At 40.0% G+C, this 25,596-nt stretch overlaps 1 protein-coding gene across 1 annotated transcript in view; it reads right to left on the bottom strand.

Moving 5' to 3' along the window:
• The window catches only part of ARHGEF4 (Rho guanine nucleotide exchange factor 4), a 242,020-nt gene that overhangs the window by 114,165 nt on the left and 102,259 nt on the right, over nucleotides 1-25,596 (bottom strand). Inside the window, exons 4-5 of the mRNA XM_042457315.1 lie at nucleotides 23,782-24,102; nucleotides 22,646-22,775 (exon numbers count right to left, since the gene is read on the bottom strand). Coding sequence (XP_042313249.1) covers nucleotides 22,646-22,775; nucleotides 23,782-24,102 — 451 coding nt within the window. The remainder of the gene's footprint in view (nucleotides 1-22,645; nucleotides 22,776-23,781; nucleotides 24,103-25,596) is intronic.

Raw genomic sequence — 25,596 nt, 5'->3', positions numbered from 1 at the left:
GAGTGAGAAAGAGAAGCAGCCAAAATGATAAAGGGTCTAGCACAACTCTGTAAAGTTACAATGTCTGAGGCTTTTTAGCTTGTAAAAAAATGAGCAAGTAAAAGCAGGCATGATAAAGGTATATAAAATTATTTACAGTAAGGGGGAAATTGTCTCCCTTTCTCATAATACAGGAACCTTGGCTCATCCACAGAAGCTGAATGGTGGGAGACTCAAGCAAATAAAAGAAAGTACGTCTTCACAGAGCACATAATCTTTGGAAATTGTTCTCAAAATATGGAGAGACAGCCACTAGCTTTTAAACAGAAATAGTCAAATTCACTAAGGATAAGTCTATTAAATAGCTACAAGTCAAAACTGTTTCTTTCTTCCAGATAAGAAGCAGTATGCCTCTTAATACCAGTTATTATCAGAATTTTGCTAGAAAGCTTCTGCGTTTCCTTCTGAATTCTTTAGGGAGCTAATACTTCTTATAGCAACAACAATCTTTTTTCTATCTGAATAATCTTACTGCATTATTTTAATTGATGACCTTTCATAAACTGCCTTGGATTGTGAAATGGAAAGGGCTGGTGAAACATGATACTGCCACTTCACTGTCGCAAAATGACGCAGGTGCTCAACAGACTTGCCCAAATCTCCCACTACAGTGAACAGATCTTGCAAGAACTTTAGCCCTCTGAGGCCAGGTTATGGACAATTGACCAATATTTGGCTCTGAGGAATGAGACATCCTCAAAGACCCCCTTGAAGGACATTACAACCACAATGCCTAGTTCTGAGCAAGGAATTCACCCTCCCTTTAAAGCCAGATTTAGGTCCTGCTTCCTTGAGAACAGGATATTTCAAAGAAAGAACTGCAGAAAGAAGCAACTGCTTTCTGAAGCCAGTCCTCCTCAAGTGAGACATGAGGCAGATAGGCAGTGATGGCTGTAGAGGCTATGAAATAGACAGGAAAAAAACAGCATTGATGGGAGGCAGAAGTGTCTTCCCAACTGGAATGATGGAAACTCTACACTGTTGCATCAACAGTGTAGAGTTCACTCACATTTCCTCACATCTCAGCTCATCTAGTGTTCTTCTTTGCTAGTACTACAAGCTAAATTCTTCTTAAACAGGTATTACTAAAATGAGTAACATTTTTAAAAAAATGTTGTCTCACCAATGTAATGAAAAAGAAACATTCTTCTTAATATATCAAAGAACTTCATTTCTATTATTTGCAGTTGAACCACTCCATTGCCTCTTTTGAGTCTTCTTTTCTGCTGAGTAGATTCTAGCAGAGTAGACTCCAGAAGAATTCAGCTGATTCCAGATGTAAAGTTTCAGAGGCCTGTGCATCTGTTTAACTACAGTAGTTTATATATACAGTACATAAGTTTAAGTGTTCATGCATGACCACACACATTACAAACACACACCTGAACATCATAAAATGAATTTGCTTCATAGGAGTCATTCCCAATAATGGCATTCATGTGAGCAATTTAGAATATATTGATTTATGGTATAATTTATTTCATACATTTCCTGTCTTACACAAATTCAAAGCAGTCATCTCTTTTACATACATATTTTAGTTAATTGAATACCTTATCTTAAAGGTCGCCCAGGGAGGATTAATTTGTGGTTCGAAAGACTAACATGGCTTCTGGGGCTACCACATATGGCAGGGCCTTGACAGTGGTGTCACCCTGGTTGTAGAACTCCCTTCCACTAGAGATTGTGTTCTCTTCCCCCCACCCCCATGCTCTTATCTTCCAGGCACCAGCTGAAAATATGCTTTCAGGGAGGAAGCAAGGGCTTTGTATTGCTTAAGTTATATTGCACTTTAACATGTATTTATAATTCATAATTTTAGGCAAATGTAATTTATAACTGTAATTTCTAATTTGTGATTTAAATATGAGGAAGCACGGAATATAAATCAAATAAATAACAATAATGAAGTATGATTATGTTGTTTTTTAAATCACCTGTTCATGTTTCTACATTGCTCCCAACAGAGCCACAAAGCAACAGTGAAAATGCAATCTGTTCTTCAATGCTTTCCCATTCAAAGAAATGAAACTAACAGTTTCATAAAAGAGATTTAAAGCCACCGGTGGATAGTTTTAACTTTCCTCCCTTTCCCTCTGTATTCAAATAGACATCAAGTTCTCCTCTGGCTTGCTTGCAAATCTATTAATAATGTTTTGGGTATTTTATAAATATGTAGTTACCTTCTGTTTCTAGGAGCCTTTGAGGTTTAATTGCTCAAATCTGTTTGCCACAAGGAAGAGAGATTGGAACGCAGATTCATTAAGAAGCCTTTTAAAAACAAACTTCGGTCACCCTCTGTCAAAGTTCACCAAGCTTGGAAACAACTCTATTGTAGTCCTGACCCTTAAATGCCTCCAGCTTTCCCTCTTGACAAACAGGGATAACATGCTAGGACAAGAAGTAGTGGGAAGCTACAAATATACCATGGGATGAAGTAGGAGAATTAACAATTAATACCAAACCAATAGGAAGCTAAGTGCCCAGTGGAAAACTATTGCAACAGGAGGCTACTACAGTGAGAAGCTAAGCAGCTTCCATGGGGTGCTGTATGGGAAATTACTATTCAAACAGGTGAGGTCAGGCAAAAATTCTCATTATGTTTATTTGGCGGGGGGGAGTGTGTGCCCAAACCCCAACAACAGTTCCCAAAGGACTGAACATGCTTGGTGGCCTTAGGATGCTGACTGACTGCTGGGGGGGGGGGGGGGGGGGAGGGAGGGGAAAAAAACAGGAGAGATAATAGAATGGAGTGACTGGAATATTAAACAGAAGTGTCCCACAGATAAAAACATAAGGAAGCAAAGTAGGTTTCTCACTCAGAAAGCCTATGAACAGAGGTCTACACAAACTGCTCTTCTCTCATGTCTAGCACCTGCACATTTTATCATCCTTTTCACAGTGTGGTGCTTTTCTGCATCAGACATGCAGAGCCCTAAGGACTGTTCGTCTTTACTAGTTATCACAACAGATTAAATATCATTCCAGTTAGAATATTTTCAAACAGCAACAGAAGGTTTCCACAGAACAGTAGATGACACTTGCACAGGGTTCCCAAGTTGTATCAGTTATTCTGAACATATTTCCCTCCAGGTTAAGCCTATACAGCAAAATCACTGGGAAATTCCATTAGTTTGGAGACCCATGCCAAAACTAATCCAATCAAAAAAGTTATTTTTCTATTTACTATAGCTGTAGATAAAAAATGCAACCTCAGTCATCCAAAAACTCATGATAAGAAATGTCCAGCAATCAACAATCAAACAGGATGGCTTTAAAAAATCTCCCTGTTATATTATGTGTACAGCTCTTACCGCTCAGTATATATAGCACCACTTGAGTGACAAATACTGGAAGGACTGAGCCAGAAGTGTGTTTGGGGGGGATGGAGAGGAGGGGAAAGAATTAGCAGGATCAGTCCTTTAAACAAGACAAAAGGACTACAAATCGGGCTATAAAATCCTGTAATGCTAATCTTAATTCCAAAACAGACAGGACATTTTCATAACACAGAAGATGCAAGGGCAGATTGGGATGTGCACAAAAAAAAGACGATGAGTATTTTCAAAGCCCTTAAATCCTTGCTTCTGAACTCTTGAATCCAGAAGTGTGAAGATCAGGTGCTTTGGCTTGGGCTGTAAAGCCTTGGGCAGGATGCCAAGCCCCAACTGCACAGGTATAAATGTTCATTCAGCCATCCAGAGTAGACCCTTTTGCCCAGCCCCAGTTTGTCAAAATGCTCTATTCCCTTCCAGTTTGCTCTTCCAAGGTCAGTGCAAGATCACAAAGGAAGAATGTTAGTTTTCCTTACCAGAAGCTGAGTGAAGGCTCTCCAAGCTCCAGTACCTGGAAAGGACCCCTCTCATACCACCTCCGCCGCCACCGCACACCACACCACTGCTATCAGAATCTGATCCTGGGGAGAGCCCTGAGCTGCCACTGCTGCTACAGTTCTCTCCACTGTGGGCACCCCCAGACTCGCAGCTGGAGCATTGCTGGGTCCTCATGTGGACAGCTGGAAGGAAGAGCCAGGAGGCTCTGCTGCTCAGAAGGCAAGGAGGGAACCGAGTAGTCCTGGTGCTGCTTCTCCCTGGGCAGTAGCACTAGCAAGTCCTGCTGTCTAAGAGCAGTGTGGGATTCCTCTCCTCTTAGTTGCCAGCCGACTGCACGATTCAACCTGACATCATAGGGCTCCATCAGGGGGGCTCCCTCTGTGGCTGCTGAAAAGGGTCTCAGCCACAGTTAGCTGAAAGCAGGTTCATTTCCAAGTGGATTCCAAGGCAGGAAACAAACCAAGGATAGATAGACTGCTTCAATTCCAAAATGACAGATTGAGACTGAGAAGGTCATCACCACAGAAAAATCTGCAGCATTTCCTCAAAGACTGGTAGAGCAAAAGAGGCTTGTGCCTACTCTATTGCTTTTCTGTACACAGTGTTGTATGCATGCATATTTGCTTATGAGTATACCCATTGAAAACAGTGAGAGTTTGTTGTTGTTAAATCCCCTCTAGTCAACCTTGAAACATGGCAAGACCATGGATGAGACATCCTCAAGATCCCCTGTCATCCACTGCTCTGCTCAGTTCCTACAGGCTCAAGTCTGTGCTCTCTGCTTCCATCCATCTGGGATTTGGTCTCCCTCTCTTTCTACTGCCCTCTACTTTTCCTAGCATTATTGTCTTTTCCAATTATTCATCTTTCTCACAATGTAGCCAAAGTACGACAGCCTCAATTTGGTTATCCTGGCTTCCAGGGGGATTTCAGGGTTGATCTGTTCTAGAACCCATTTGTTTGTCTTCTTGGCTGTCCATGATATCCTCAGCACTCTTGTCCAGCACCCCATCTCAAATGAGTTGATTTTCTCTCTATCAGCTTTCTTCACTTTCCAGTTCTCACATCCATGCATGGTGATGGGGAATATGATGGTTTAGATAATCCTCACTTCAGTATTCAGAATTATATCTTTACACTATGGATCTTGTCCAGTTCTTTCATAGCTGCCCTTCCCAGTCCTAGCCTTCTTCTAATTCCTTGGATGCAGTCTCTGTATTGACTAATGTTTGATCCAATGTTCAAAAGCTTGCAGCAAGTATATTGTGCATTTCAGTTGGCCAATAAAGTTATCACTGATTGATTTTTGTTTGTATTTGGTAAATGGCCACCACAGCTACCCCAGCATGTTTGATCCAAGGTATGCAAACCCCTTGACTATTTCAGTTTTCTTGTTATCTAGGATGAATTCTTGGGAGTTACTTCCAAGTAAAGATGCAGAATGTGCACATGTCCTGATGAAGTCTAGAGCTATCAGGTACTGCAGCAATCAAAACTATTCTCCAAAGCCCTGAGACTACCAACTCAGAATGGGAAAATACACGCACACACAAAACAGGGAGACACTAGGAAAGTAGCTCACCACAATGTGCTAGCAAATTCTGGGAATTTATTGTGGCACCAGAGCTTTCTGACAGAGAAGGCTAAATGTCTCACAAAACTACAGTTCCCAGAATTCCCTAGCATTGAGCCAGGGAAATTAAAATGGTCTCAATCTAGATTATTTTTATAATTTGTTTTGGATCTATGTGACTAATGATGACAGACAGTATCTTATTTTATTTTCAGTGTAGGCCTCCATACTAAGGATGGTTCTTTCTCCCCCAGATCTACATTTGATAACCAACATACCTCATCCCCAAAGTGCACTGTTCCCAATCCATGCTTTGGTGCCATCACAGAATATGTAAGAATCACTCCAAGGAGTTTATCACACAGGGAGCATCCCGTGCAGAAACAGGATTTAAAACCCAAAAATAACCAAAAAAAGACATGCAAAAGTGATGTTGATTTTCAGACACATCAGGGTTAATGAGAATTAACACAACATTAACCATACTGTATGGTCACCAAAATGCAATTCTTTTTACTTTCGGAAAATCCAGAAAGTAAAAAGTGGCTGTTGTTTCTCCACTTTCTCTCCCAGTTAGTTATGCATTAATGCACTTTAACGCCAACTTCATCTGAAAATCAATTACATTTTTGTGTGTATTTTCTAGTTTCTGTCCAGATTAATGTTGCTTTAACCTGGACATTGTCTGGTATTTTTTCCACTTTTGCAAGAGGTTTTCAGTTTAAATCCCATGTTCTCTCCCATGTGATAAATTTCCAAGAGAAGAGAAGGTATTAGATGGTTCAGAGTTTCTCATGATATGAACTCATCTTGTTGTGAGAGGACTGCACACAGAGAGCACTAGCAGAGAGGAGAGCAGGATAAGCTCTGAAAACCTGTTGGGTGCTTTGCCATGGAGGGGTGTGTTGAAGAGTAGACTAAAAACTTGAAGAAACCTAAGACACTGACCAAGAGGTTCTTTTACTACAGTTTGATCTTCAGTGTCCTTGAAGTGCTTGCAAAACAAGCAAAACTTGAGTAGTGTGAACATTTCTCATCATTGCAGCTGTATGAATGATACAACAGTTGAAGTGGGGAAGCTATTAAAGACACTGGAACTCTTCTAGAAAATATTTGGCAGCTCTAGGATTTACTTAGATTCTCAAGGGATATGTTTTACTTTTGTTATCTTTGACAATCTACAACAATTTTTTTTTAATAGAAGCCTGGAATGACATCTTGAATGTCAGGATAATTGTCTCATTTGAAAAATAGTTCTGCAACAGGTACCATGATTAGAGAAACTTCTTTTTTTCAAACCTTTTGAGAAAAAAATTAAATATGGCACTTAGATGTGATTGCCATCATTGCTGCTGGTGCTTCACAATTTTTCTTTTGCAGTGGAACAAAGACATTATAAAATTGCATTCCATTGCAAGGAAGGAATTCAGATTTAAAATATGGGCTCGCTTTGAGCAAAGAGACACTGGAGGTATTTCCAAAAGGAACAATCAACCGCTTCTCCTGTGGGGCCAAGAGAGGGACGACACAGAATTGCCAGACAGCTGCTTCAAAAGAGAGAATACAGTTAGCACAGGCAGCAGACCTGACCTTTTCCAAGAGACACCTGTTTCTCTTCAGCGTTATCCAATTTATTTCAGTCAGACAGTGTTCATTCTTTACCTTTTGGTAATAAGGAAAACAGAATGAAGACAGACTGCTAGGAAATATGGAAGTCTCCAGTAGGTCTGACTAAAACATGAATCAAGTCATCCTGAATTTCCAAGAGTTTGAAGGTTTTTTTTTTTTCTTTTCTGATTAACATTGAGGTTTGGAAAACATCGGGATGTGGTGATTTATTTGTATATAAAAGATAATGCTATCTTGAATTAGATCTTCTGCAGAACTAACAACTGACAATATCATTAACTGGACAAAATAATCAAATAATCAAATCAACTTATCGACAGTAGTGCAATACCAAACAGCAGCACACTTAGGCTCTCTGTTATATTAACTCTTCCTAATTTAATTCACACTTAACAAGGTAGGAACATGGCATTGTTAACAGTATTCTCCAATCTATAACTCAAATCTTTTTAATGTCGATTGTGAATGTTCATATGATTTAAATTGAACCGAGCCTCACAAGAAGAGAAGAAACAGGATACTGATACTTTTCTTTGGACAGAACTAGAAAGTGAGTGTGTGGAGGGGAGGAACCCACTTTTTTAATTTATTCAACTTCTTCATCAGACTTAAATGTTCAGTACATGGGGACAAGGAAAGCGGAATCAGTCCAGGCATACCTCAGCTAACAAAGCCTATGACAAAGAAGCTCCTTTTTACCAAATCTTTTTATGGAAACCTAGTCCAGATGCCCTCTTCTTGTCTTCTGTTCAGCTGGAAGGTTTTTTGCAGCATACCATTGGGAGAATGATGAAGGATGGATGGAGAAACACAGAATTTCAGTGCTGGGTTGCAGCGGCATTTCTGCAATAAAGCTTGACCTGAGAAAGAATGGGGTTCTAGTTTATGTGATCCTACTGCAGTTGTGGGTACTTAAGTAAAACAGGCAAGATTAAACGGTTGCCTTCTGAATCACTGAACATGTGTGAAGAGCTAAACATAAAGAAAGTGAGAGAACAGATTAATCTTCCTCATGAGGTACCCTGGTGGGTTGAAAAAGTATAAATTGCCATCAGAATAGAAATCAGAAGAAAAGTGAAGACACCTGAGAGAGAAAATAATCCTGCGAAGCATTTTGGAAGAACCTTTCAAGTGGCCTCTAGAAGAGTCAAATGTTTTGTTTACTTATACAGGAATTACTTGGCCTAGATGTTTCTTTTCACATGTGCATAATGTCAGTTTTGAATTAAAAGTTTGCTGAAACATGTTGAACTGCCATTCATATTTATTTGTTTGTTTGTTTGTTTTGTACTCCATTAAACTTTCCCTATTCTTTTGATGTTATTTCTACCTCTGGTACCAAGAGTTTCTGTTAAAGAAATAAAGCCCAGGAACACATCTGCTTTGTTAACTGAGGTATACCTGTAGGTTTGTTTTGGGGGGTGGGGGGTGGGGGGTGGTGGTAAGGACAGGAATATAGAAGTAAATTAAGATGCAGTAAACTAAATTGCAAACAACCTTTGTTTCTAAGATTAAGCCCAAAAAGAGAATGTGTTCTAAAAGTTAGCATCCAATATTTTAAATGCTAATAGTTCCACATAAAAGATATTTCAGCTGCTTGTTTCTGTTGTTTATGAACATCACAGCTGCTGAGAAAAAGGAAGGGCCAACTCACGACATTTTGCTGCCTGCAGCAAAGAACAAAATGCTACTTCTCTTCCATTCCATGTACAGAACATGACCAGACCAGCAATGGAATCTTATATAATTGCTAAAGGTCAGCATCTTCCATCTTATCCAAGGTGGTTTAGGGGGTATACAGCAAGCCATGGGGCAGGCACTCTCCTGTCCTCCAACATCTTGCCACCCATCATCTGCTAACCAAGGCAGACTAGTGGTAGGCCCAGCCCTAAAAAAAAGATATGGTACCTTGATGATTGGGCTTGGCTAGGTATAACTACACATGTCTTCAATCCACCAACGTTCATATTAATTTTGGAGGTTTAGATTCAATGTTGCTTTCCAAAGAGACCTTTTTTTCCTGCAAAAAGCCAAGGAAAGCCAATATGTAACATTTGCTTTTGAGACTGAGCTGCTGTCTCAAATTCTTAGTCCCTGGGAGATGCTATAGGTATCTTCCAAACTGACCAAAAGCCTTGGGATTTAGCAGGAGGTATAGCTGCACTTATTAGTGTTTTTTTCTGCTAGTCATACAACATTCCTCCTACCCCAAGAGTTTTTGTAATTTCTAACCACAACTTTTTTATCCCCACTATAAGGTGGGTGGAGCAGGGACGTAACCAAGGGGGGGGGTTTCTTGGGATCCTGACCCCCCCCTTCCATTAGAAAAATGAATGGTGTGTGTTGCTGCGCCGCCGCACTCAAGCCCCATTATAATGGTGGCACTTAGTCTGGAACCCCCCCCCCCTTCCTAAAATCCTAGCTACATCCCTGGGTGGAGGGCTGGTTCCCCTGTCCCAGAAATTTTTGATATAGGCTCAATACTCATGTCTAAGTCAAGGTCAGATTTTGGGGCTAAAATGATAGATTTTGATATGACCCATGTATAAGTTGAGGGTAAAATTTAGGGGCATGTGACACAGGATCTATAGAATGAAGCAAAGGAAAATGATGCCAAAGAACTTAAAATTCCAGCAGGCATAACTGTTTATGCTCCCACTGAAGGCTGGTTGGCTAAGAGAGCAGAGGGGTTTAGTGCTTTTAAGACAGGTTACACTTTGCCTTTCATGAAGGGATAGTTCCCTTTTTATAAGAGTTAAAGTACAGTACTTACATTGACCCATGTATAAGTTGACTCAGGGTTTTTTAGGTCAGTTTTTTGACTAAAATTTCTAGTCTTATACATGAGTATATACAGTAAATATTGCATATCTGTGTCTATAATCTTGGTTCCTTCGCCTGTATTTTCAGACAGCCCCACTGATGAAATTGGTAAAATGTTATGCTTTTAAAGAAATGTTTTAAAACATTTCAAAAATATAAAATTTAAACTTTGAAATTTTAAATTGTAATTATGTTTTAAAAACAACCTGGGATCTCTCTTTTGTCTTCCCACTGAACCTCACCCCACTCACACTTTCTCTTCAGCATTTTAAAGAGCACAGGGGAGTGCCACAGCCCATTTCTGTCCAAACGCAGATGCTTGAGGAACAATGGTGTCACCTCCTTAGGGTGTCACCCCCCCCCCCAGGATTCATGTGATGCCACTGTCAGAATGAAAACAACCTTTGCAAGGTGTGAAATCCTAAACTTGAATATCCTGATGCTTCCTGGAGCTCTTGAGCAGTCTGGAAGAGTCCATAGAGTGCTGCTCTTACCCAGACACCAAAGTGGGTAGAAGGTACCTTGAAAGAAATAAGACACATTCTGCTTTTTTAGCTGTAAAAAATAGCAACAGTGGGAAAGCAGGATATTTTTCTTAAGATTTTGCAATGCATAGCTAAAGTTGCCATGGTAAGAGTCAGGAAATGGAACAACTGAGTTAGCAAATGTATGACATGTATAGACAAGAAACTCAATGACATCCGAGCACAGAGATGGAGATGAAATGGGGAGGAGTGAAGAAAATGGCTGAGATTGAAAAACAGTCAAGGCAGAGGGTGAGGAATGTGTGTTATATCCATATGTATGTTACATTCTAATTGCTTTACTCTTTTTCTCTTATTGCAGGTGGTTTTATCATGATGTATTTATAGCTCTCACAGGGTATGTCATCATCCGAACTCTGTGACAAGCATACTTTTGCAATAACAAATTGTGAATAAATGTATGAGATGAAACACAGTCCTGTGTTTCCACATGTACCTATATAAAGTAAATATGCATGTATTGTGCAAAATCATCTGAGATCCTGTTTGTCTGTTCATAAGGCATATAGTTGAAAAGAAGGGCTAGACAAGGTAACTGTTACATAAATTAGTAACTGGTTGACTGGTCGAACCCAAAGGGTGCTCAACAATGGCTCCCTTTCATCCTGGAAAGAAGTGACCAGTGGGGTCCCACAAGGCTCTGTCCTGTGCCCAGTGCTATTCAACATCGACTTGGATGACAGAATTGGGGGCATACTTATCAAATTTGCAGTTGACACCAAATTAGGAGGAATAACTAATACTCCAGAGAACAGGATCAAAATTCAAAACAACCTGAATAGACTAGAAAGCTGGGCCAAAGCTAATAAAATGATATTCAACACGGAGAAATGTAAGGTACTGCACTTAGGGTGAAAAAATGAAATGCACAAATATAGGATGGGGGACAGCTGGCTGAATAAGACTACATATGAAAGGGATCTAGGAGTCCAAGTAGACCACAATTTGAACATGAGTCAACAGTGTGGTGCGGCAGCTAAAAAGGCCAATGCAATTTTAGGCCGCATCAATAAAAGTATAGTGTCTAGATCAAGAGAAGTAATAGTGCCAATATATTCTGCTTTGGTCAGGCCCCACCTGGAATATTGTGTCCAGTTCTGGGCACCACAATTCAAAAAGGACACTGAGAAACTGGAGCATGTCCAAAGGAGGGCAACTAAAATGGTGAAGGGTCTGGAAACCATGCCCTATGAGGAACGACTTAGGGAGCTGGGGATGTTTAGCCTGGAGAAGAGAAGGTTAAGAGGTGATATGATAGCCCTGTTTAAATATTTGAAGGAATGTCATATTGAGGAGGGAACAAGCTTGTTTTCTGCTGCTCCAGAGACTAGGAGCCAGAACAATGGATGCAAACTACAGGAAAAGAGATTCCACCTCAACATTAGGAGGAACTTCCAGACAGTAAGGGCTGTTCGACAGTGGAACCCACTCCTTCAGAGTGTAGTGGAGTCTCCTTCCTTGGAGGTCTTTAAGCAGAGGCTGGATGGCCCTCTGTTGGGGATGCATTGATTGAGAGTTCCTGCATGACAGAATGGGGTTGGACTGGATGGCCCTTGTGGTCTCTTCTACCTCTACAATTCTATGATTCTATGATTCTAAGTGAAATCTGGATTCTATGTAAATGTACAGTTGGCTCTTCTTATACACTGATTTACTGATTTTTTATACAGTGTGCCCGTGTCATACGCGGGCGCGCTTTACGCTGACTTGAGCTTATGCGCTCAAGCCACAGGGAGTGTGTGGGGCGGAAGGGGAGGCATGTCCCATTCAATTGAATGGGCGCACGTGCCCATGGCGCCCCGTGCCACCACACCGCCGTGCACGAGCCCTATTATTTCCAATGGGGCTTGAGCATAAGTGGAATTCGCCTTACGCGGAGGGGTCCGGAACGGATCCCCCGCGTAAGGAGAGGGCCGTCTGTACACAGATTCAAGCATCCACGGTTTGAAAATGTTAAAAAAAGTATAAATTTCAAATATCAATCTTTGATTTTCCATTTTATATAAGGGACATCACTTTCCTCTGCCATTATATTTATTGGGACTTGAGCATCCATGGATTTTGTTATCCATGGGGGATCTTAGAACCAAACCCCAGCGTATAACAAGGGTCCACTGTATGTACAGATTCAATCTAGGGGCTCGACAGACCGCCCCAAAAGGGCAGGCTGGAGCCGCTCGTTTTTGCTCCTGAGGGAGCCTGCAACAGCCATACCACACGGGCTCCTTCCATGCCAAAAAGAACCCACTGAAAGCGGGTTCTTTTTGGCTTGCATGGGCACCACCATCAGTGTGCCATTAGCGCATTGTGGCATGTCTATGATGCAAGTGCAGCACCCAACATAGACGCAGTGCCACACTTGCATCATCATGGCAGCTCCTGTGGGGACGGGAGGCCGCCATGACGGCAGCATCAGTACAAACTAGGGTTTGGGAGCGTGCAATTGGTGCGTGCTCCCGAATCCTAGTATTGGCACCGGCACACCGCTTCCTGCCTGTCTATCTTGGGCCCTAGATATTTTCAATGCCAAATGATGTGGCCAAAGTATGACCGCCTCAGTTTAGTCATCCTGGCTTCCAGGGAGAGTTCAAGCTTGATCTTTTCTAGAACACATTTGTTTGTCTTCTAAGCCATCCATGGTATCCTCAGCACTCTTCTCCAACACCACATCTCAAATGAGTTTATTTTCTTTCTATCGGCTTTCTTCACTGTCCATCTCTCACTTCTGTATGTGGTGATGGAGAATAATTGGCTTGGACGTTCCTCACTTTAGTGTTCAGAGCTGTATCTTTACACTTAATGATTTTGTCCAGTTCTTTCATAGCTGCCCTTCACAATCCTAGTCTTCTTCTAATTTTATTGGCTTTAGGACAGGATACAGTGTTGAGACAGCCACGGTTGCCTTAGTCGATGATCTCCATCCTGGCATTGACAAGGGAAGTGTGACCTTGTTGGTGCTCTTGGACATCTCAGCGGCTTTCGATACAATAGACCATGGTATACTTCGAGAACGCCTGAGGGAGTTAGGTATTGGGGGCACTGAGCTCCAGTGGTTCCATTCCTACCTCTCGGGCAGCTTCTAGATGGTGAAGCTGGGGAACATATGCTCTTCTAAAAGAGAACTGACATCTTGTGTCCCTCAGGGCACCATTCTGTACCCCATGCTGTTTAACATTTACATGAAACTGCTGGGAGAGATCATCCAGAGACATGGGGCGCAGTGTTATCAGTACACTGATGACACCCAAATCTCCTTCTCTATGTCTGTGACTGATGCAGTGACTAGGAATGGCATCTCTCCTCTGGATGTCTGTCTTAAGTCAGTAATGGGCTGGATGAGGGAAAACAAATTCAAGCTGAACTCAGAGAAAATGGAGGTACTTGTGATAGGTTCCCCAAGTCCAGGTATGGAGATTTGTCAACCAGTCCTGGATAGGGTCACACTTCCCCTGAAGGACAAAGTTCGCAGTTTGAGGATACTTCTGGATCCATCTCTACAGTTATCATCTGAGATAGATGCGATGGCCAGAAGTGCCTGGTATCAGCTTCGGTTGATACGCCAACTGCATCCCTGCCTGGACCGAAAGGACCTTGAAGCAGTGGTACTTGCACTGGTAATCTCTCATCTTCATTTCTGTAATGTGCTATACATGGGGCTACCTTTGTACCAAGTTTGGAAACTTCAATTAGTGCAAAATGCGGCTGCCAGATTGGTAACTGGAACACTTAAGTCAGACCACATAACACCTGTACTAAAATCGCTTCACTGGCTGCCAATTAGTTTCCAGGCACAGTACACAGTGTTGGTTATTACCTTTAAAGCCCTACATGGCTTGGGCCCGAGTTACTTCAACGAATGCCTCTCCCTACACAATCTGCCCCACACTCTCAGAACAACTGGGAAGAACCTCTTGATTTATCCAAAGACTAGATTAAGATCAACTTTTCACAGGGTATTTACTGCTATGGCTCCCAAATTGTGGAATGGCTTGCCGGAGGAGATCCGTCTCATTACCACCTTAGATGCCTTCAAAAAGGCACTCAAAATGGATCTCTTCCGGCGAGCCTATCCCCCTGATCTGCTATAACAATTATAAGAAGACACTTCATTTTGAGCATAAATAGGAAGTTATATGTTGATATTGAATTTTATAGGATCGATCTATTGTTGTGTTTTGTGAATGTGTTTTAACTGAATTGTAATTTTAAATTTGCTGTTGTACTCCCACCTCGATCCGTAGGGGGAGGCAGGAAATATAAAAATAAAAACTATTATTATTATTATTATTATTATTATTATTATTATTATTATTATAAATTTATTGACTATAGTCTCTGTACTGATATAGTTATCTGTAATTAGTAACTTCAGGTGTAACAAACCTACAGTTAAAAAGTAAAGCAAGTAAGCCACTGAATATTTTTGGGATTACAAAGTGATATATACATTATTTGAGATAAGTATATTAAACAGTGTCAGTGGTATGGAATGTAGAATGTGTAGGTATGTTTTTTATTTAAGCAGGCATGTATAATATGCTTATGTGAAATATGGTTATGATACATCTAAAATAAGCCTATCATTTGAAAAAGAAAACTCAGAATTTTAAGTGCTGCTGAACAATGCTACTGTACTCCTCTAACCAGTCTTAATAAAAAAAAATAGCAAGGGGAATCACTTTCAGTTATTCCTTCTTATAAAATGAACTGAACTGAATGATTAGAATGTTTGCTATTATCTTAATGTTCTTATTTTTTTAAAAAAAATACACATGTTTCCAAAGGTAGCCCTTGATGAAATATGAATGCTTTCAATTAGTGTTAATTTGGATCCTGATTCTGCACAGTTAACCAACAGATTGTTTTGAAGATGTACATCCACAGGAAGTTCTTTGAATGCCTAGATCATCTGGGAAGACAGCTGCTACAGAGAGGCAGCAATTTTTCACAGTGGGATCCTGCCTTCTGATGTCCTTCACTCTCACATTTGAAGGGTTACGCAGGACAGGAAACAAAACAAGTTGCTTTGAATTAGCTCCTTTTGAAAAGGTTGCAGTTTTTCACTCTGTGAACTTCTACATTGCTGACCTAATCACATATCAGCTTTCTTTCAGCTTTTAACAACTTTGCTGTGAGGCCACAAATGTACCATGTTCTATCAGCAAGGAAAAGTAGTTTGGAAATCCAGCCAACTGCAAAGCAGACTTCTCCTACTCAACTGCTTTTTTCAGTCATCAAGAAGTGACACTTTCATTTGTGGAGCTTCAGAAATCATTGGTGCACTCTTCCATGACTTGATCATATGATGCTGTTATATTACAGCATGCAGACAGAAATTTCCTCAATTTCTCCTGCAAAGTTTCTCATATACTAGTGGTTTGATGAATATTAGAAGAGGTAATTTATTACTGAGACTGGAACTTTTCTGACCTCTTCAAGGCTGATTGCCTTCCCTCTGAGAAACTGTTGGTGACTAATGTATCATGGCCCCATGCCTTGCCAACACTGAGAGACCCCATCTGGTGAATAGCTTGCCCCATCAATTTCAACCTTTTGTCAGTAATTTTTCTTTTACTGTTTTGAAACCCTGTTCTTTAAATGAATGTATTATATTTTTCATCTCTAACTCTGTGTAATGTTTTTATTCCTTTCAATTTCACCTGCTGGTTTTGGTGCTCTTTTAGTGAGTAATGGCATGGTGGATGCAATATGTTGCTAGCTGTTTAGCATATTATTGGGCAGAACAAGATATACATCAGTTGAGATAAATATAATAGATTAACAATATGGTCACACATAGAATGGAAAATATGTGCAACTGTACTCATTTTGCAATATTTTGCAAGGATTGCCATATGCAGTGACTCCCCCCCCCCCCCCAAAATAACCCCCAAACCACAGGAGGTTCCTGCAGATATCTCTTGCAGCAAATCCACCTACAGAAAAATAATTGGACACAACTTTGCTAATCCTCCTGCTTGCCAATGATATAGAAATGCCTATGCTGGGGGTTTAAGACTAAAAGGTGGGTTTGGTGGGAGACATTAGGAGATGTGGCTATGGAGATGTAACTATGTGCCAAAAGTACATCTCCTGATACAACATTTCAGCCTATTTGTCTAGTACCTGGACCTCCTCATCACTGGGATCTCTCCAAATACAAATTGTTTCCATGGCTTTGCCTTCATAAACCAGCCTTCCATTATATTATATCAATTTCTTTGCCTCCCCAGTTTTTCTATATGGTCTATCATTTATCGCCCAATTCAGTGCATAGTTCCTCAAAAACAAATCCCACTGAGTTAACTAGTGCCTACTTCTTTGGTGCTCTTCACTGAACTCTCTTCCTGCCAAATCTGTGTCCTTTAGGGAAATGTATCTACCCACACCAGACATAATATTTCATCTGAGACTTAGCCAAGAATGCAAGGATAGAGATAAGGTTAGACATGCAGTGAAGGACACATATATGAAATGATGAGGGAAAGAAAACTAACAAACTGCATGTGCCAATAACATTTTCAAGTTTATCACTGTAAACACAAGTTCCTTCTCTCCCTTCCTCTTTTAAAAATAACACATAAGGCACATGTCTCTGGGAAATCTGTTGTTTTACGCAGTTTGTTTTACAATGGCCTGTTACAGACTGCCAAAATAAAGCTGCTTCGGGTCTCTTTGGAGGTATGCTATTTAAATGATGCATGGGTCCTAAGAGTCCGGAGGTTGCGCCAAAGCCACACTCCATTCCTAAGCACTGGAGTGCAGCTTTGGTGCAGCTTCCGGATTCTTAGGATGCATGCATCATTTAAACATCATACCTCCAAAGAGACCCGAAGCAGCTTTATTTTGGCAGTCTGTAACAGGCCAATGTGTCCTATTCTTGGGCTTAGCTGTCATACTGTCTTCCAATGTCATTAAGCTTGTGAAGAATCCCTGTGGTTTCAGCTAATATCATGGCACTCAATTGTTGTTGTCGTGTGCCTTCAGGTCATTTCTGACTTATGCCAATTCTAAGGCCATATGGGATTTTCTTGGCAAATTTCTACAGAAGGGGTTTGCTATTGCCATCGTCTGAGTCTGAGAGAGTGTGACTTACCTAAGGTCATTTGGTGGGTTTACATGGACAAGCCAGGATTTGAACCCTAGTCTCAGGAGTCCTAATCTCACACCCAAACCACTCCACACTGGCCCTCACTGTGGTTTATTTATTAGAGATTTCAAAATACACCTCACAGCTCCAAAGATTCAGTTTTTATTAGAGTATGTCTGAAGCTACTCTAAGATCCAAGTGGTAGTGTTGTACCTGATTGCCAAGAAATGCAGTTTCAGGCACATTAGAATATGTTGAGCAACAATAACACTTAGCATATGCTATAGCATGGCACACAAATCCATTCTGAGGTGGAAAAGTGATAGGTCTAGGGATCCAGATCAAGATGGCATCCAAAACCAGAAGCCACAACAGGTCTTGTTTCATCTTGTGTGTGGCTGGTGGTAAAACAGAAGGCTTGAAATTACAAGTTGAAATATAAGCCAGGAAACAACATATATTACCAGAAAATCATACAAAAGAGCTAGGCAAGACCAAATCCTATAAGTGCAAGTCCTTTTGGGGATTTTTAAAGCTTGCTTTTCAGAGAAACCTTCTTAAAGTTTTCTAAAACCTGGGGCACCACCTATTGGCCAATATCTATATATAATTTTATTATATTTCAATTCTTTCTCCTCAACCAACTTCAGATCAGTGTTTGTATATAACAAAGTACAGTACCAGTAGTAGAGATACTTGTTAACAAGGTTTTTTTGTTTGTTTTATAACAAGAGCATAAGGAAGTTGTATTTCAAAAGTATGGTAATAAGTCAGAAAAAGTTGTTTGTGTGCAATGAATAACATTTCCCCCTTATTTTTCAAATACTCTTTTTAAGCATGATTAGGGATTTTTGAGGTATTTTGAGTGTAATTTTTCAAAATGCCTAACCATCCAACCTAACAGGGTTTTTAAAAAAGTAATAAAATTGCATGTAACATAACAAGCAGAGAAACAAATTATTCCTTAAGCATTGCAATGAGTTACTCAAATAAAATATTTATAAAAATAACTTTCCATGCTCTGATTCAAATTAAAACATAATAAGAAACCAAGACAATTGTAGCCAAGCTTTTTGAGAGCTAGAGAGTTGGCAGAAGACAATTAACGCTACTTCAGCAACCACATTCATTAACTATGTGATCTAACAGATTTTTAATGAAGAAAACGTTTGAGTGAAAAAGTGACAGATCATCACTAACGAAGCAAAGGTTGAGACACCACTTCAGAAATATCATCATTATGATAGATGCAGAGATACGAAAGTTAGTGAAAAAGTATTATTATGTTGTTTAAGCTTTAAAAGTACTTAAGTATGTTTATGTTAAAAAGGAGACATTTACTACTCTTAACTATAACTTCTCATTTAAATTGACATCACAATTCTGTGCTAAATAGTATACTGGAATAAAGTTGAAAACTCCCGTTGGTAATGTCATTCTTTCCACCATTCCACATCCCTGGTTTCACATTGAAAAAGAAGGAACATTTTGGGAAGTCCCATTTCTCACCCACCCACCCACTGACAAAGAGGTTTGAAATAAGTACACACAGGAATTATGCAGGAAATAAAAACCTTTATTTTTAAATGATGCCAGTCATCCATCAACAACATGATTAAAAAGACTTTATATACATGATTGGTGGGTATAATTTTTAGAAGGAGAAACTAACAAGAACTATTATTTTTTCAGCACTACTTTTTTGGAGAAACAGATAAATTAACAGTTTATCTGCTGCTTGGGGCATGGAGATATCATTCTGCTGCTGTTCCACTCTTCTCCTCTGTCCCCTTCTTCCTCCAACTATCTTCATAATTTTCTAAAACTTCTCTGAGAGACCAAATAGAAAGAAATGTTCAGACAAAATTGGAAAGCAAGGCACTTCACACTGAAATCAGCGAATGTAATTTTTTAAAAAATAGGAAAACCAAAAGCAACCACCACTCCCAACAAGGTTTACCTTAAGATGGTGCTCCACATTGTCTGAGAAGCTCAACTCTGCAGAAATAGTTGCACACATTAGATGGCAGCAAAAGTTGCACTTCACCAGTAGTCTTTCCCCTGGCTGCTGTAGGCACTCCCACTGTTTCATACCTTTATTCAACCCAAAAGTAAATGGTGTTGGTCTCTCTGTTGGTTGCTTGAGGTTTGGAATAACAGCAGCAGTAACAATCACAATGACAACAACGGGAAGAAGACAGATAAATCTATTAATTTCTCCCTATAAATCCATTAATTTCTAAAAACCATAAACAATTATAGTCTACTTATTATAATAGTCCACAATGATCCCCATAACTACTTAAAACACCTGGTGTTGAAATAGGTGAACACATTGACATGGATGTATGATTTCTCAACAAGATCTATTTTATTTATAATCCCCATGTGGTTGAAATGGGGTGCATTTTGAATAATGCTACATAGAAATTCCTCTTGATTGAAAAGCACACACAAAAATACAAAAAAAATGTAATTGAATAACAAAGCAGTTGTGTTTTTTACAGAAAATATATTCCTTTTTGAAAATTTCCAACTGGCCATATTTATCTGCAATTACTGTATCTGCAATACTGCTTCTGGTCAAAAATACACTTGCTAAAATGTTGAAAATAAGTCTATATTAGCTATAAAATGATCCTTGATGTTGTGGAACCTGTCATTTTTTCCTCAGGCCATCTTTGAATCTCCCACCTTCCATTCCTTTCTCCCAGAATGCCATTTTATGATCCTCTTACCTCTTTCAATGGCACCTCTTCGTCCAATATTTTTGGTAACATCTGTTTTGTAACTATCCACTTCTGATGTCTATTTTCTTCCATCTTCCTATACCGTCACCTTAGGAATGCTTCTGCATTTCATAGACACCTTCTTTCCACACTGCAGTTCCTTCCCACAAGGCAGTGCACCATGGGCTACCTCTTCCTGCTCTTTCCACCCCTCTTCCCGTGTGCACTTCACAGTCTGTTGCATTTGTTGCCTGCCAGAGTGAAAACTCCAACAGCAAAAATAGGAGAAGTCATGTGTTACCCAAGGTCCAGTTTTCCTTCATTTCCTCTCTTTTCTGATATCAAGCTGATATTAAAGGGATGTTTAACTCATGTAGCCATGAGGGTGCCGCAGTGTGGGAAAATAGCCATACTATATAAGGAGCTCCATGAGGTGCAGCATGAGGGAACTCATAAGCATGTAACCAAGGATAGATCAACCAAGACTGGAACTCACATAATCCCATCACTGATATGAGTCATGGTGGGTGACAGACCTTGTGCTTAGAAGTGAACAGAAATCCAAGTTAACGCCCCTCTGGGAGCGATACTCCTTTGTCCAAGGACATTTCACTGATTATCCAGCCATTCACAAGTTCCTTTCTCATTCATCTCTCCAAGAAGCTACTCCTTAATCCTGAATTCTGCTACAGGACAGGTTATAAATATGGCTGCTTAGGTACCAACAATTAGGTCTCACTTGAGATCAGATAAACACTCTGCCCATATCTCACTTGACTCCTCAGTACTGCTAGCCATGCCGCGATCCCTAGGCAGCTTGCTGAGCCACTTCTCCTCCCAGTATCCCCTGACTGGAGCTCTGCATCTGGAACCAGTACAGGATTGGCCTCTGCAACTCCTTAAGTCACTCTCTGTTACCACCTTTTATTTCATTAGTTCCTGAATGTGTATGTGAGTGAGTGTCCTTGTGTGAATGGTGATAGCCTTTGATTCATAAAGAAAACTATTTTTTGGAACTTGCACTCTGTTTCTTGGAACTGATATACACAGGCTTAATTCTTGCTTTGAATTGCCCAAGCCGACATAGCTGATTTTATTTGAGCTAATAAAATTCCCCTATTGAGTATTAATTGTGGGTGCCGTCCTGGGGCCCTGGCATTTTGGATAACACATTGGAAGAATGAGAAAACAATATAGCAAACAGAAATATTATGCTTCATATTTTTTCTTGAGAAATGCCATCAAAATTACATTGAATTTTGTTTGAAAAACCAAAACACTCTTAAGTTATTTTTAACATTAAAATGTAATTAAAGTAATTATCATTCACGTACTGATTCTGATTTCTCAGTAGATATTCAAGCATTTTATGTCATTCAGAGTCACATATAAAATCCACCTTAATTCCTTAGAGAAAGTAGCAAATTAGTTCCTTGCCTTTTGATTAAATATTCTATTATTAAGCATCCTCACTGGCAAAGACAGTTTGCTAATGTTAGTTATCAGTGAGTATTAGAACATTAGCATTTGTAAAGGAACTCAAATATAACAAAACACCAATGACTGCCTTCCAATGATAGCCTTCCAAAGGAAACTCAACCTGAACTCCTGGAATTTTTCAACATCTGGAAAAGTTTAGTGAGCATAACAATAACAAACTTAGAGAGACCACAGCAGTATGCAACAAATATTATCTACCACAAAATGGCCCATGGGGGAATTCCTAGATTCCAAATGGTGCCGTGCATAATTTTTCTCCATCGCACAGTCCACTTTCATTCCAACAACATTCCAAAAATTGAAGATATTCTTTAAAATAAACAGGTAGGTAGCAAATTGATTCCCTTCCCCCAAAACACCCCATGAAAGAATTCATACCCAAGAGAAACAACCAGAGCATTGAGACAAGCTCTGTCCATTCTCTTTCATATATATTTCACTCAATTATAGTAAATATGAAACAGCTGGAAAGAGTAGATCCCAGAACCCAGTAATTTTCCAGTAATTTTCAGTGATTTGGAATCTTTCTATCACTTAGCATACTTTTTCATTTTGTGTTTTAAAATTATGCATATAGCTTCTCTAAGATGGGACAAGGGTTAATCATGTCAACATAACATCTCCACAGAGATATCTCATGATATATCTGTACTATAGAAGCAACTGAGGAAGTCATTTCCTGTATCATAATTTTCCACAGGGGTAAATTGTCAATAGTAATAACCAATTCAAAGAAATTATCATATGAAAGCTCAATCCATAAAGACATATCCAACAGAGGGTGAAAATGAGATAGCCAAACCATTCAAATTGATGTGAAATACAGTGTAAGTATAATGTAACAGCTAGAAATCGGGTGTCAATTAAAGAGTAATTGCTCATACCAGGAAAGGAGATCCGTCGTTTCAAACCCACGCAGTCTAATCCTGTAGGTGTACTCTGGGAATAGAGGTGAAGCTTGATAGGCAGGGCATCAAAGGGCACAGAGGAAGTACTGGATGGTCTCATTTTAACCTATACCAAGAAAGAAAACTGTTAATACTGAATTAAGGAGGCATGTACAGTGGTGCCTCGGGTTACGAAAATAATTCGTTCCGCGGCCGCTTTCGTAACCCGAAAAGCCTTCGTAAGCCGAAATGCCATAGGCGCTAATGGGGAAAAAGCCGCGGCTCTGCCGCGGCTCCATTTAAAATAGCGCCGGAGTTTTTTCGTAACCCGAAAAAACTTTCGTAACCCGAAACAATAATTCCCTATGGGATTTTTTCGTATCCCGAAAAATTCGTAACCTGGGTATTTCGTATCCCGAGGTACCACTGTAGTTTGGACAAAGCCCACAAAAGTTACTTTTCATAGTCCTAAAAGTAGCATTTCTAAGCTCTGAACTTTGAACTGAAAAAAAGCCTTTGCCCTTTTAAAAAATGTTTTCCACTAAAAAAAGATTAGACTGGTGTTAAGAATGGGTCCCTAGTTGATTACAGAGAAAGCAAAGTGAGGTTTTAAAGGAGATCAGTAAGTGTTACTAATGAAACATGCAAGGAATTTCATATGCATCAGAAGCATTGATTAAGGCTTAACATGAAGGATCTCAAAGAAGAAAGAGGGCATCTAGTATTAAATCTTCGTGGAAATCCCAGAGAAATACAGTATCTTGAAGAGGTATTTATTAAAACTCTTTGACTTTTCCACATTCTATTGAGTTGCAACCTGGAATTTAAATGGATTTACTGGCATTGTTACCATGTGATACTGAGCACTGCTTAGCACTGTGAAGGTGCACAGTATGTTTGTGTGGCATAAAAGTAAGGAAACAAAAACATTATCTTATGTGTCTTATGTACATCAAGTACAACACCACAAAAAATCTATTTCAGTTCTGAGTTGTAACTCAGTAAAATGTGGAAAAGTCCATATGCCACAAGGTGTTAGAAAACAGCAGAAGTTAAAGGTAAAGCCTAAAGGGAGAAGATGATGGTAGAGAGATGCAGCCAGAGAGGACAAAATAGCATCTTTGGTTTCTTACTTTTAACAGATCCTCTGGGAGGTTACTCAATTCGTTCTCTCTGCCTGACTGTGTCTCTTTCATAAGCTTCCTTTTCCGATTCCTCTCCATCCATGTGTCATCAAAGCTGAAATGCTTGTATAGGGGTCTGTGTCTCCTCCTCTGGGCATGCTCTTTTGCTTTCCCTTCCTGAACATGAAAGGGAAGCAGCCAGGCTTTGTTCTCTGTATTTGAGAATGAATGTGGAGATAGTGGCATCTGAGTAGACCTCTTTTTGCAATGGAGACCACGTTTTTCACCGGGCCTCTTTTCTGGTGAAATCTGGCTGGGTTGGGTAGTCTCCTATTTTGTAAGCAACAGGTAAGAACACAAAGATTGGTTGGCTTGTTGAGTGTGCTGGGAATCAAAGCAACGATGCTGATTCTGGAATGTCATACCCATTTACACTTCTTCAAAGCAACATTATCTGTATGTTACAAATATGTCCCATTGGAACCCCTACTAGTTCCCAGATATTTCCAGTCTGGAAGCTGTCATCTAAATGAAAATTCAGTTGTGTAGCACCCTGTATAAGCTTGACCTGTATCACATAGTGAGGAAAGAATATATACCGGTAGATCTTATGTCAGCATCCCTAAGCAGCTGCTAGGGGCCAGCATCCTGGCAGGGCCAGCCAATGCCTGGTCCATGCCAGAAGGCCAGTTGTGCAAGACCCCAGTTACATTTTCCTCAGTGCCCCTCACATAGCCTCACTCCACAGAATTGCTGAAAATTTAAAATGGCAGCTTAAAGCCACTATGTAAGCCTACTGACTTAGAACTGGCCCTAAGAATACATAATAGCTAAAGAGTCCTCTAGAGTAGACCAATGGTTCCCAGATGTCTGCCCCAGTCCAAATCCCAGAAGCCCCAGTGAGCATGGCTAATGGTTAGGACTTCTGGGAATTGTATTGCAACAACATTTGAAACCTGAGTTTAGGAACGACTACTCTTGACAATTCTGAGCATGTCAATAGACCTGTTCTAGTTTTGTTTTGGTTTTGCAGTTTTTGGCCCATGACTTCTGTTTGTATACTACTTTATTTTATGAACTGTGGGACTACAGTTAACATAATAAATTTGCCACTGTCCCAGTAATGTAGTACAAGCACTGACAGAATCGCTGAGGCCTATTGAATATAAAAAATGACATGAATCTTGAGGAAAGGACCTTCATCCAGTGTTAGAGCATTGCATGCAAAACAGCCCAGGTTCCATCTACTGTTGTTGTTTTAAATAAAGATAAGTACAGATAGCAGGTGAACATTAAAATTCTTTGTCTGAAACCCCAGACAGCCTTTGCTGATGTGATTTGAGCCAGATATGCACAGTTTGATCCTTCCTTCCAACTGTCATCTTCTGGCCTGGGAAGGAGTGAAAGGAGAGGCCCAACACCATCGGGCTTGGCCTCGATTGAGAAAAAAGAGCCCTCCCTCCAGTCCATCTGTCTTGGTCCAGGCCTCAGAGGGAGAGAAGAATGCTGGACCTGATCCACCACCACCACCATTCCCATCTCCTTTTGTGTTGTGTCTTTTTAGATTGTAAGCCTGAGGGCAGGGAACTGTCTATTATCCCCTCTGTTGTAAGCCGCCCGGACTCCCAGTGATTGGGCGGCATATAAATAAATCCTTATTGTTGTTGTTGTTGTTATTATTATTATTATTATTATTATTATTATTATTATTATTATTATTATTACCAAGCAAGAAAATATTCATTGATCATTGAAAGGTAATAATGCTGACAGTCACCATCATTTCAAATCAGATAAGATTTTTAAAACTAAATTTGGCCAATT

The sequence above is a fragment of the Sceloporus undulatus genome, chromosome 3, assembly GCF_019175285.1.
Source record: "Sceloporus undulatus isolate JIND9_A2432 ecotype Alabama chromosome 3, SceUnd_v1.1, whole genome shotgun sequence".
NCBI classification, from domain to species: Eukaryota; Metazoa; Chordata; class Lepidosauria; order Squamata; family Phrynosomatidae; genus Sceloporus; species Sceloporus undulatus.
Note: the sequence above shows the minus strand (reverse complement) of the source record. Positions and strands in the feature narration are given on the sequence as shown.